This window comes from Archocentrus centrarchus, chromosome 2 (genome assembly GCF_007364275.1).
Source record: "Archocentrus centrarchus isolate MPI-CPG fArcCen1 chromosome 2, fArcCen1, whole genome shotgun sequence".
In the NCBI taxonomy this organism is placed as follows: Eukaryota; Metazoa; Chordata; class Actinopteri; order Cichliformes; family Cichlidae; genus Archocentrus; species Archocentrus centrarchus.
The window spans coordinates 3,520,013-3,533,231 of NC_044347.1; the positions used below are offsets into that span (position 1 = coordinate 3,520,013).

At 40.4% G+C, this 13,219-nt stretch overlaps 1 protein-coding gene across 1 annotated transcript; it reads left to right on the top strand.

Annotated features, from left to right (window-relative positions):
- Positions 1-2,362: 2,362 nt before the first annotated feature.
- On the top strand, positions 2,363-11,115 carry LOC115793535 (zinc finger protein 616-like). Its single transcript, XM_030748580.1, has 4 exons — positions 2,363-2,496; positions 5,540-6,136; positions 8,939-9,535; positions 10,074-11,115. Exons 1-4 carry the CDS (start codon positions 2,479-2,481, stop codon positions 10,122-10,124), a joined length of 1,263 nt encoding a protein of 420 aa, XP_030604440.1. The 5' UTR covers positions 2,363-2,478; the 3' UTR covers positions 10,125-11,115.
- The last annotated feature ends 2,104 nt before the right edge of the window (positions 11,116-13,219 follow it).

Here is a 13,219-nt window from a genome sequence, read left to right on the forward strand (position 1 = left end):
TAATGGCCCCTCAGTCTTGTGGAGGACAGAAACTGTTTTTGAGGTGGCATAAATAATTTGTGTAGCATCTTAATGTGAGTCCTAATTGCTCTGCAAATAGTTGTACACAAAAAGCCTGAGGCCTTTCCTGCATTTTAATGTGAATAGTTGTATTTAACTTTATTATTTCCTATATTTTTACACAAGTTTTGAAAATTTACAACTTTTATTTGCATTTTAATTGTAAAAATAATTCGTTAAGCATGTTTCTGATTTTACAGTGAAAAAAACAAATTTTTTCTACTTGGATTTTATGTTTTTATATGATTATAAGTCCAATGCATTAACACAGGATGTCAAAATGAAAGAATAACTATACAGTCACACACATGAGGTGGTGCTGAAAAAAATGATACCAAACAAGGCAGGGTAAACAGTTTCTAAGGTCAACTATAGTCATATAGTCAAATGTGGCCAAATATACCCTGGATCCCAGAGGGTTAAGCCGGTCACGGGGAATGATCGAGAGGCGTTTTGTAAAGTGTGCAGAAAAAATATAAATTTGACCTGAAACGGTGTGACGGCGATCAAATCACACCGAGCATCCACCGTTCACCAGCAGTGGATTTGCGTGCGTGTTGAGCAGATCTCTATTTTGTTTTTTTGGTGCTACACAAAGCACTGAAACTGCAACCTCAAGGTCAGCTACGAGCACAAGTATCACTCAGCAGCAAACCAGTATTCCAAGATTTTCTTGGAAAATAAATCATCGGCTTGTGAAACTTGAGTTTATTTATATTCTTAAAACAAATTTCCTGAGTCTTCTTGAAATGCGTTTTGAATGTTAATGTGTATGAGGTCTTAGTCAAGATAAAGTTTTGTCTTCGGTGAGAGATGGATGATCATCTTCCATGGCTTAGTGCTGTGAATCCACCGCTACCCCAAAAAAGGCTGCTGCTCGATTTCATGCTGGTAGTAAAAATATTGTAAAGGTAGTAAAAATAGGTAGTAAAAGGTAGTAAAATGAACTCTAGGATTCCTGTATAAACCCTGATCAACATCTCTGGAGATGGACTTGCAACCTTGAGATTGTTGATATTTTTCCACACTTTGGGTTCTCAAGTCCTCAGACAGTTCTCTTCTCCTCTTTCTGTTCCCCTTGCTTAGTGTGGTACACACAGACACACAATGCAAAGATTGAGTCAACTTCTCTTTTTATTTGGGTTCAGGTGTGATTTCTTTTTTATATTGCTCACACCTGTTACTCACCACAGGTGAGTTTAAATCAGCATCTAATGGTTGAAACAAAGTTTTTTTTAATCACAATTTTGAAAAGGTGGCAACAATTCTGTCTGGCCCATTTTTGGAGTTTAGCATGAAATTATATGGATTTTGGCTTTTTTCCCTCTTTTTTGTGTGTTTTGGAAAAACACACAAAGGAAATGAACATGTGCATCACAAAACATGTGATTGCATTTTCTGGAAGAAATACTTCATTTTCTGGAAAATTTTCAGTGGTGCGAACATTCACTGTTTGTACCCCACTCTGCATTTAATCATCAGTTAATATTAATCTCTGTCTCTCTCCCCCCTCAGCAGATGACCCCCCCTCCCTGAGCCTGGTTCTGCTGGAGGTTTCTTCCTGTTAAAGGGAGTTTTTCCTTCCCACTGTCACCAAGTGCTGCTCACAGGGGGTCGTTTTGATTGTTGGGTTTTCTCTGTATTATTGTAGGGTCTTTACCTACAATATAAAGCACTTGGAGGCGACTGTTCATTGTGATTCGGTGCTATATAAATAAAATTGAATTGAATTAATAGACAATAAAATTATTAGAGTCAAGCAGGTAGTTGTGGAAAAGAGGCACATGAGGGATCCAGTGTTTACTTGGGTCAGAGTGACATACAATTCATCCTCAGTCAGTGTGAGTCTGTGTGTGTCTGCCAGTTTGTTATGAGCGCACTGACTCCACAGAGACTTTAGATCAGGATGCACCAACTACACCTGCGCTCCACGTGGTGAACCTGATGGAGCAGAACAGGAGGAGCTACTCGGCTGTGGAGTCTCCAGTTGTCTTTGTTCCCAGCAGAGTAGAATCCAAACCTCACTATCAGCTCTCCTTCCAGGAACGATGAGGCTGATTTTCTTCTGTTTTTCACTTTGTGCACCAACTCTCATGAGGTTCCGATGGAGCACCAAACTGCACTTATTCAGCAGTGCAGTTTCTCAGCAGTGGTGTTAACTGGAGGTTGACACACTGACTGAAGACAGTTAATCTGAGTGGATCTGAACTTTCCTTCTTGACATTTTCCATCTTGCTCTGACTGCAACTGTAACAACACTGATTCCAGCAGGATGTGTACAAAGCATTTTGACAGAAACACAAAGCTGGACAGCTTTTGTACAGCTAATAAAGATCTGTTCTCCTGCAGCTGATCATCAGGAGGAGGAGAGTCTGACGGAGCAGCAGAGGAACATTTTCAGCCTCTACAGAGGAAACAATGAGTTCAACACAACAGGTGAGAAAAATCTCAGTGTTACACTATTATTGAAACTGTGTGACTTCATCAGCTGCTGTTGGTTTGGTTTATTATGGTCCCAATTAGCACTGAAGTTACAACAAGACCAAATACAAAGGTCACATTTTAACAGGACACTGAAACAAAGACATTAATAATCAAGATTCAGATCAAACTAGGGCTGCAACAATTCCTCGAGTAACTCGAATAATTCGATTATAAAAAAGTTTCACCTGGATTATCAGTATAAAAGTTCTCCATCTTCTACTTCTTCTTGTGGGTTTAATGGCAGTGGGCTGGACTGAAGCGTGGATCAGGAGTTAGGATAAAACCCTCAGATTCTAAAGTTACTCGGGTAATCGATGGAATAATGGATAAAATACTTGATTACTGAAGTAATACATAGTTGCAGCCCTAATGAAATTTGCAACATATCATAAGCCAATCCATCACCTCCCTACATAAGAGCAGCAGGATTCTCCTAAGTTTTCTGTTTATTTTTTAAATTTGATATCGTGTTTTAATTTTTGTACAGCGCTTTGTGACTTTTTTCTGTGAAAAGCGCTATATAAATAAACTTTACTTACAACAATCACTTTACCACCTGAATCCTGTTGCACATGATTTTTTTTTCTTAAAGCGATACACGCACCAATACGGGGTTTCACTCTTGTGCACCTGGCACAGTGCTGACGCATCACTGTTGTTCATCCCATCACTAGGAAGAGACATCATCTTGCTGGGAATTGTATATATATATATTTTTTTATAAAGGCAAGAGGCAGGGTGTACCCTGCCTCTCGCCCTATGACAGCTGGGATAGGCTCCAGCCCGCGACCCTTAACAGGATGTGCGGAAGCGAATGGATGGATGGATAAAGGCCTTTCATAGCTCCACTGGTACTTAAAACTAATGTTTGACTATGGCTTTGTGAATACAAGTAGGGCTGCAACTATTAATTATTTAAGTAATTGAGTATTATATCAATTACTCCATCAATTAATCAAGTAATCAGATAAATAATTTTTCGTATTAACAGTTCATCTGCAGATGTTTCTCAGTGTGAAACAAGAAGGATGGAGCAGCTACAAAGTTCTCTTTTGTTCATGTTGCTGATCAGGTGGTTGAAGGACCTCCAGTTGTTTTCCGGTTCTTTGCGCTTGCTGTGCGTGTGCAGACAGACTGCACATAAAACAGCTGCTGCTGTGTTTTTGTTGAAAAACTGGGGGCTTCATGAGCTTAATGTTGTAATGCTTTTTATTCACAGCATCCTCCAAATTAAGTTTCTGCTGCAGGTCTATTTTTAGTCGCTAATCAGGGATTAAAGCATAAAAAACATTTTGACGGAGCCCCTCGGGGGTGGAGGGGGGGGGGGCCTTCAGGCACCAAACGAACCCTACTCCTAATAGCAGCCCCCGCTAGCAAACTGTGGTTATAGCAAACTGTTCTGGTGGCTACAGCTGAAGTAAAGAAAAAGTAACAGCTGACATTCTCTGCACAGCGAGCACAACACACGCGTGCTCTGCGCACTCACATTCACGGCACACACTCACATTACAGAGCTGTGCTGTGAGTGTGCGCACACACCCTCACAGCACAGAGCAGAGGAGGCATGGAAAAAAAACATTGATGATCCACTTGTGTTAAAGGGTCATTTTTTTTTTTCCAGATGATGAAATCCATCGCAGCGACAGAACTTTAATGCCGCTAATGTGGATGAAATGCTCGACTTACACGGAGACACCTGAGTTGCAGAGTTAAAACAAAACATCAAAGCAACAAATTTGTGTCGAGGATTTTTAATAATAGAATTGAGTTTTGTTGCAGCCCTGAGATTTGCATTAAATTTTCAATTTGTGTATTAAAATACATGAAGGGTGGTATTTACCTTTCATACTGGGATATTTCTTTTGTTGAATTGAAAGCCTGAAATTTTCATTTGATCTTTATTTTTCCTCTTACTTCTCCTCGCATTCATGCTGGTTTTCATTTCGATTCCTGTAGCCCGCGAAATCAAGCGCAGGCACGACCGTAGCAGATCAAACGTGCGGCGATAATAGCAGAGACCTAGCCGGGGTGGAGTCGGTGGGGTGCGCTCCCGTTTGCTAAATGAAGTGACCGAAAGTGAAGCAGTGAAATCCTCAGCCTGGCGCAAGGGCGTCTCAGCAAGGCACAGCGCCTGGCAGTTGACTGCTAGCTGGAACACTGCATCATTTTCATTGAACAGTATTTGATCTATGTCATTTTCATTACTGTTATGATTACACATTTCATGTTTTCAAGTTCAGCACTGTGGAGCTTGTCTGTCAGTGTGATGAGAAACTGAGAGCAAGCTCATATTTGCTTTGTTTATTATAAAATACATGGTAAATGGACTAGTTCTTATATAGTGCTTTTCTACTCTGTCTGAGCACTCAAAGCATTTATACATGTTTACATTTACCCCATTCATACCTATTCATACAAGCACTTCCATGATTAACTAAGCTAAGTGCATTTATTGTCTAACATTGGAGAGCAACTTGGCATGCAGCCTGGAGCAGCCAGGAACTGACCTGCTCTAACTCCTGAGCTACAGCCACCCCAAAACAATATTTACATACAGTACTTGGAAAAGTGTATGTTTGCTGCCCTTTTATGGCATTCATGTGGCCTGCAGTAGTCCTGTGAGGAATCTTGGATTCATCTTTGACCAAGATGTGTCTGTTAGCTCACAGATAAAACAAGTTTCCAAGATGGCTTTCATCCATTTGATGTGTTGTCCCATCCTTTGGCATTTTGAAGCTGGACTGTTGTGATTCTTTACAATTAGGATGTCCAATTAATACTTTAAAATTGTTTTACATAAATTTATGTTTCCTCTTTTTTTTCTGCCTGTGCATGGCTGCATATAATGTGCTATTGTCACCAATAGGTGGTGTAATAGACCTAGTAGATGTTTGGAGGTTACCAAAAAAGTGTAATATTAATGGAGTTTAAAGGTTCAGTTTGTTTAATGACTGCATGTCACTCACTGCCTCTGTTTGTATCTCTGTCACTGCAGGACCCACATGGACCGAGAAGTCAGCGCTCTCAGGAGGCTGACAAACCTCACAGAAGGAAGAGAGGAAAAAAATACACCTGTGATGAATGTGGGAAGAATTTTAGTAGAAAGTTTAACTTAAAAAGTCATGAAGTTATCCACACTGGAGAGAGACTGTTCAGCTGTGACTTGTGTGAAAAGTCTTTTACCCAGGCTGGACACTTAAAAACACACCAACTCATCCACAGTGGAGAGAAACCGTACAGCTGTGATCAGTGTGGCAAAGCTTTTACTTGCAGTAGCCATTTAAAGAGTCATCAAGTTACCCACTCTGGAATTAAGGCATACGGCTGTGACTTTTGTGGAAAAACTTTCAGCCAGCTAGGGAACAGAAATATACACCTACGCATTCACACTGGACAAGATGTGTACTGCTGTGGTCAGTGTGGTAAAAAGTTTACAAGAAACGCACAGTTGCAACAGCACATGTTTACCCACACTGAGGAGAAACCTTATCAATGTGACCAGTGCGATAAGACTTTTAAAGCTCCACGTTACCTGAAAGCACACCAACAGATCCACAGCAGAAAGAGACTCTACAAGTGCAGTTACAGTGAGGTGTGTATTTTTATTTTGAGCTTGTAAAAATCTGCAATCTGGCCCCGGATAAGCAGATTAAAATGGATGGATGGATCTTGTAATTTTATCCTGATTGTTTGGAACAACTTTGCTCATTAAATTGTGTTAGCATGTTAGCAAATCTACGGCATATACAGGCAGTGCTGGGAGAGTCATCGCATTTCATTTTTAGTTATGATTTTTGTATCCATGATCATGAAATACTACATTATTACTGTTTATAGCTCCAAACATTTATATCATTGTAATAATTAAGTTTCTGGTAGTTTCCTGGTACATCATGGTATTATTATTTTTGCATAAATGGGCCTTCATGTTGGTTTCCAGTGGCTCCTTCTTTAGTCAGGTGACTGTAAAGTAAAAATAATTTTATTGTCATAAAATAACATAAAATACAACCATAGAACAAATTATCAAAACATTTCTGCTTAATTCCTTGCTTTGAACCACAAGTTCTTCTCTGTCCAGGTGAAAACGCCTCACTCGCAGCTTGTTCCTGTCTGATATCGTCAGTAGAGTCATTTTGTGAATCGTTGATTCCTATTTTAGAGAATTCAGTGAAGCCTTTGAACTGATGGATGCCTCAGGCATTGGTGGTCAGGCAGCAGTGCTCAAACTGCATATTTCTGGCCAGTATTTTCTAACTATTTGAAAAGTGTATGTTGGGCGTTAACCCCCCCCCACCCACCCACCCATACAGTTTGTACGCTTTGGAAAATGTTGATAATTGCGAATGATCCCTAAAAGTTTTCTGACTTTGTACACAAATAAAATTTTAACAGCTTCTTCCCTGGTAGTTATACTTCCACCGTCTTTCAACTTAATATTTATTGAGAAATTATAGATCAGAGTTGAGCTCCATGTCGCTCTCTCATAATGTTTCTGCTGCCATGTTAATGTGTTGTGCTCGCAGTGCTGAGAATTTCAGCTGTTATTTTTTTCTCTATTTCAGCTTCCAGAATGGATCTTTATAACCGCCGTTTGCTAGCAAGCGCCGCTATTAGCAAACTAGCGATCGTTTGGTAAAGGAAGGAGCCCTTCCCTGTCAAAATATTTTTTATATTTTAATCCCTGGTTAGTGACTAAAAATAGAACTGCAGTAGAAACATACTTAGGAGAATGCTTGTGAATAGAAAGTGTTAGAACAATAAGTTCTTGCAGCCCCCAATTTTCCAACAAAAAACACTGATAACAGCAGCAGGCAGCTGATGTGCAGTCTGTCTGCACAAGCGCAAAGAGACAGATCCGTTATGGAGACAGAGATGGAGTGAAAGTAAACGTTTTTAGTGTCCAAAAGAAGCCCCCCCGCAACTACCATTAAACCTTTACTGGGAAATAGCTGGAGGTCCTTCATCAACCACCTGATCATCAAGTGAAGAAAAGAGAACTTTGTAGCTGCTACAGCCACCCCGTTTGTTTCACACAGGGAAAAACTGCAGTATGGATGATAAAATATGCAGATGAATTGTTAATACGACAAAAGGATTTTTATCTGATTACTTGAGTAATTGATGGAATAATTGATAGAATACTCGATTACTAAAATAATCGATAGTTGTTGATGTTAGGGATCTGAGGTGGCGCTGTCATTTGGTGTTGACTCTCTATTGTATCACTTCCTGTTCCTGTTTTGGAGCACAGTGGTGTTTTGCTGTCTGTTAGCTGTTTAATCTGTGTAGCTCGATTTATCTGGATAACAACGTATTTCAGTCTAATCTTCACCTACTTCATCTAGAGCACACTCTTTGCTGAGTATTCACGTTATTCACTTTATTTGTCTTTAGAAATTCGCTAGCTTAGCACAGCTAGCAGCTCTTTGCTGACTCAAAACCAGCATGGCTTCTTCTCCTGTCCCTCCTGCACTTTCCTGCTCTGGGTGTCACATGTTTAGTTACTCCTCGGCCTCCTTTAGCAGTAACGGTACTTGTAATAAATGGAGGCCAGGCTTTTTTGGATTGGAGACTTGGCTTCGCACCCTGGAAAATCTTGTAGCTAGCCAGGCCCGTGTAGTGGATGCGGACCAAGGTAGCTTAGCCGCTGTTAGCTCCCCCCAGCAGATCCCGAGCAGATCCTTCTCACTAACACCAAGTGCTTGCTTATAGGGGGTCGTTTTGACTGTTGGGTTTTCTTTGTATGATTGTAGGGTCTTTACCCACAATACAAAGCACCTTGAGGTGACTGTTTGTTGTGATTTGGCACTATATAAATAAAATTGAATTGAATTGAATCGTAGCCCTACAATACATCACAGGGTTTTAGCCAGAAAATTTTTTTTCAGCCCGTAATTCTAATGCTGTAAATGACCGGGCATTTGGGAAACCTCACGATGCTACCATGCCCCTGATTGTAGTATTACTGTAGTATTTTGCTACTGTATAAACATTTTAGTCTTACACTGAGGTAATGGCATATTTATAGAGGTACTACAATTATTACTGTGCTGTGACATTATTATTGTATCACTACATTGGTCGCAGTTCATCCATTTGATGTGTTGTCCCATCCTTTGGCATTTTGAAGCTGAACTGTTGTGATTCTTTACAATCAGGATGTCTAATTAATGCTTTGAAATTGTTTTACATAAATTTATGTTTCTTCTTTTTTTTTCTGCCTGTTCATGGCTGCATGTAGTGTGCTATTGTCACCAATAGGTGGTGTAATAGACCTAGTAGATGTTTGGAGGTTACCAAAAAACGTGTAATATTAATGGAATCTAAAGGTTCAGTTTGTTTAATGACTGAATTTCACTCACTGCCTCTGTTTGTATCTCTGTCACTGCAGGACCAACATGGACCGAGAAGTCAGCGCTCTCAGGAGGCTGACAAACGTCACAGAAGGAAGGGAGGAAAAAAATACACCTGTGATGAGTGTGGGAAGATTTTTAGTAGAAAGTTTAACTTAAAAAGTCATGAAGTTATCCACACTGGAGAGAGACCGTTCAGCTGTGGGTTGTGTGGAAAGTCTTTTACCCAGGCTGGAAACTTAAAAACACATCAGCTCATCCACAGTGGAGAGAAACCATACAGCTGTGATCAATGTGGCAAAGCTTTTACTTGCAGTAGCCATTTAAAGAGTCATCAAGTTACCCACTCTGGAATTAAGGCATACGGCTGTGACTTTTGTGGAAAAACTTTCAGCCAGCTAGGGAACAGAAATATACACCTACGCATTCACACTGGACAAGATGTGTACTGCTGTGGTCAGTGTGGTAAAACGTTTGCAACAAATGCAAAATTGCAACAGCACATGTTTACCCACACTGAGGAGAGACCTTATCAATGTGACCAGTGCGATAAGACTTTTAAAGTTCCCAATTACTTGAAAGTACACCAACAGATCCACAGCAGAAAGAGACTCTACAAGTGCAGTTACAATGAGGTATGTATTTTTATTTTGAGCTTGTAAAAATCTGCAACCTGAGCCCGGGTAAGCGGAAGAAAATGTATGGATGGAGCTGGTCATTTTAGCCTGATTGTTTGGAATAACTCTGCTCATTAAATTTTGTTAGCATGTTAGCAATTCTACGGCATATACAGGCAGTACTGGGAGAGCCATCACATCTGAATTTCAGTTATGATTTTTGTATCCATGATCATGAAAAACTACATTATTACTTTTTATACTTCTAAACATTCATATCATTGTAATATTTAAGTTTCTGTAGTTTCCTGGTACATCGTGGTATTATTTTTGCATAAATGGGCCTTCATGTTGGTTTCCAGTGGCTCCTTCTTTAGACAGGTGTCTGTAAAGTAAAAATAATTTTGTCATAAAATAAATAACTGTAAAATAAATGATAACGTTACCTGTCAGCTTTAAATTAGTAGTTTATCAAATGAGACTTCCTGAGCAGTCTTTACCTTGGAAAGAATCTCATCTTCCTCTTATGTCCTCTCTTTGTTCCACCGTTCTCCAGCTCACAGAGTCAAAGTCTGACTTGGTTGGAAAGCTGCAGGAGAAAGTCTAAGTGAAATGAGCCGTATGAAAAATGAACAGACACACAAGTGTCCAAAAATGACCAGCCATTCGGAAAACCTCCCAAAACTCCTGCAGAGCCACACAGATGGATCCAATTCTCAACCCTGTCATCGCTGTGGTGGTTTTGCTGTGACCTTTGGTGGAAAACCTTCAATCATCAACAGAGCCTAAAAACACATCAGAGTAGAAACACTAGACACAAACTGAACTGCTGCAAAGAATGTGGGAGAAGCTTCCTCTCAACAAGTAAATTAAAAGACCATGACTTCATCCACAGTGGGGTTAAAAAGCACCTCTGTGACCAGTGTGGGTAATCATTTACCACTACAGGTGAACTTAAAGCACACAAGCGAGTCCACACAGCAGAGAAACCATACAAGTGCAGACACTGTGAGAAAAGTTTCTCACGATCAAGGCATCGTAACCTTCATGAACGTACACACACTGAAGGGAACTACAGCTGTGACCAGTGTGACAAGAGCTTCAGGAATCTCGATTCATACTCCCGTCACAAACGATCCTACGCTGCAAAGAAACTGTTTCACTGTTACCAATGTGCAAAAACATTTACTTCATTATCTGCTCTGTGCAAACATCAGTGTGATCATGCAGGGCTGAAATCATTCCCATCATAGGATCACAATGAATCTGCAGACACCCAAAGATCCTCTTCTGGTTGCACACTCAAACTTGAAAACCTTGAGATCCAGATCCACAAAATTCCGATGGAATTACCTGTAAAGAGTGTCAGCTAATTTCACACTTGGATTTGATGAGGTAGCTCTGATTTCTGGACTTGCAGTGAATAATCCTGAATCTGACATTTATGAAGCTGCAAGTACAGATATATACATCAGTTTTTCTTTGTCTTTGAAAAACTTTATTATTGCTCTAAAATGTTTTCTGAGTTGCATTTTAATTGGAGACCCTGTCCTTGGTTATGAATGTTCCCAGGTATTTAACATTGATTCATGCATCATCACTGCAATAGCCCATGAAATCAACAGAGTTGTTATACTTTTGTATTTTTTATTTGTTTTGTTTTTCAATTTAATGCAATTGATTTTATTTTTAAGTTTGACTGTGCTGTACTTCTGTGTAGTCATTAGTTATTTTAATCTTTTTTTTTTTTTTATTAATCTCTAAACGGTTCTGCTGATAAGGCTGTCTTTTGAAAATGTATTCTTGCAAGAAGGAAGTTGGTCAGTACAGAGCATGCAGCAGCGCATTACTTATACAAAGCCTTAAAGCATCACATTACACTGTTTAGCCCCATCCAGTTATCTTTCCCAGGCCAAACACACTTCACAACATACAGTTGGTATGGAAAGTATTCAGACCCCTTTACATTTTTCACACTTTGTTTCATTGCAACCATTTTCTAAAATCAAAAAAGTTCATTTTATTTCTCATTAATGTTCACTCAGCACCCCATCTTGACAGAAAAAAAAAAACGTGTAAAAATGTTTGCAAATTTATTAAAAAAGAAAAACTGAAATATCACATGGTCATAAGTATTCAGACCCTTTGCTGTGACACTCACATTTAACTCATATGCTGTCCATTTCTTCTTGAGATGGTTCTTCTCTCACTGGTATCCAGCTATTTTTAATTAAACTGATTGGACTCGATTAGGAAAGGAACACACCTATCTATATAAGACCTCACAGCTCCCAGTGCATGTCAGAGCAAATGAGAATCATGAGGTTGAAGGAACTGCCCAAGGAGCTCAGAGACAGAACTGTGGCACAGATCTGACCAAGGTTACAAAAGAATTTCTGCAGCACTCGAGGGTCTTCAGAGCACAGTGGCCTCCATAATCCTTAAATGGAAGAAGTTTGGGACGTCCAGCCAAACTGAGCAATCGTGGGAGAAGAGCCTTGGTAAGAGAGGCAGCGCGGTAGTTAGCACTGCTGCCTCACAGTCACAGTACCATCTGGAAGGCCTGGGTTCACCTTGGCCTGGGTCTCTCTCTCTGTCTCTGTGTGTGGAGTTTGCATGTTCTCCCCATGTCTGTGAGGGTTTCTTCCCACATTCCAAAGACATGCACTAACTGGGGTTAGGTTAATTGGCTACTCTAAATTGCCCATAGGTGTGAATGAGAGCGTGAATCGTCTGTATTTCCGTGTTGGCCCTGCGACAGGCTGGTGACCTGTACAGGGTGTACCCTGCCTCTCGGCCTATGTCAGCTGGGTCAGCTGGGACAGGATAAGCAGAAGTGAATGGGTGGATGGATGGTCTGATGAGACAAAATTGAACTTTTTGGCAATAATTCTAAGTGGTATGTGTGGAGAACACCAGGCACTGCTCATCACCTGCCCAATACAATCCCAACAGTGAAACATGGTGGTGGCAGCATCATGCTATGGGGGTGTTTTTCAGCTGCAGGGACAGGACGACTGGTTGCAATTGAAGGAAAGATGAATGCGGCCAAGTACAGAGATATCCTGGAAGAAAACCTCTTCCAGAGTGCCGAAGGTTCACCTTCCAACAAGACAATGACCCTTAGCACACAGCTTAAATAACAAAGGAGTGGCTTCAGAACAACTCTGACCATTCTTGACTGGCCCAGCCAGAGCCCTGACCTAAACCCAATTGAGCATTTCTGGAGAGACCTGAAAATGGCCGTCCACCAACGTTCACCATCCAACCTGAGGAACTGGAGAGGATCTGCAAGGAAGAATGGCCGAGGATCCCCAAATCCAGGTGTGGAAAACTTGTTGCATCATTCCCAAGAAGACTCATGGCTGTACAAGCTCAAAAGGGTGTTTCTACTCAATACTGAGCAAAGGGTCTGAATACTTATGACCATGTGATATTTCAGTTTTTCTTTTTTAATAAACATTAATATACATTAATGAGAAATAAAATGAACTTTTTTGATTTTACCAAATAGCTGCAATGAAACAAAGAGTGAAAAAATTTAAAGGGGTTTGAATACTTTCTGTACGCACTGTATATGTAGCAGAGTGAGCATTGGGGTTTGAGATGGAGGAACCAAGACAGAAACCAGGACTCTCTGTTATAGAGGTCCTGCATGCCTTCAGCTCCCCTGTGTGTAGGAATCAAGAGGTTAGCCCGCTG

Bases quoted from the DNA above. Each gene is read 5' to 3' on its own strand.
- LOC115793535 (XM_030748580.1), top strand. The intron at 6,137-8,938 runs GTGTGTATTTTT...CTGTCACTGCAG, and splicing joins ACAAGTGCAGTTACAGTGAG to GACCAACATGGACCGAGAAG. The intron at 9,536-10,073 runs GTATGTATTTTT...ACCGTTCTCCAG, and splicing joins ACAAGTGCAGTTACAATGAG to CTCACAGAGTCAAAGTCTGA.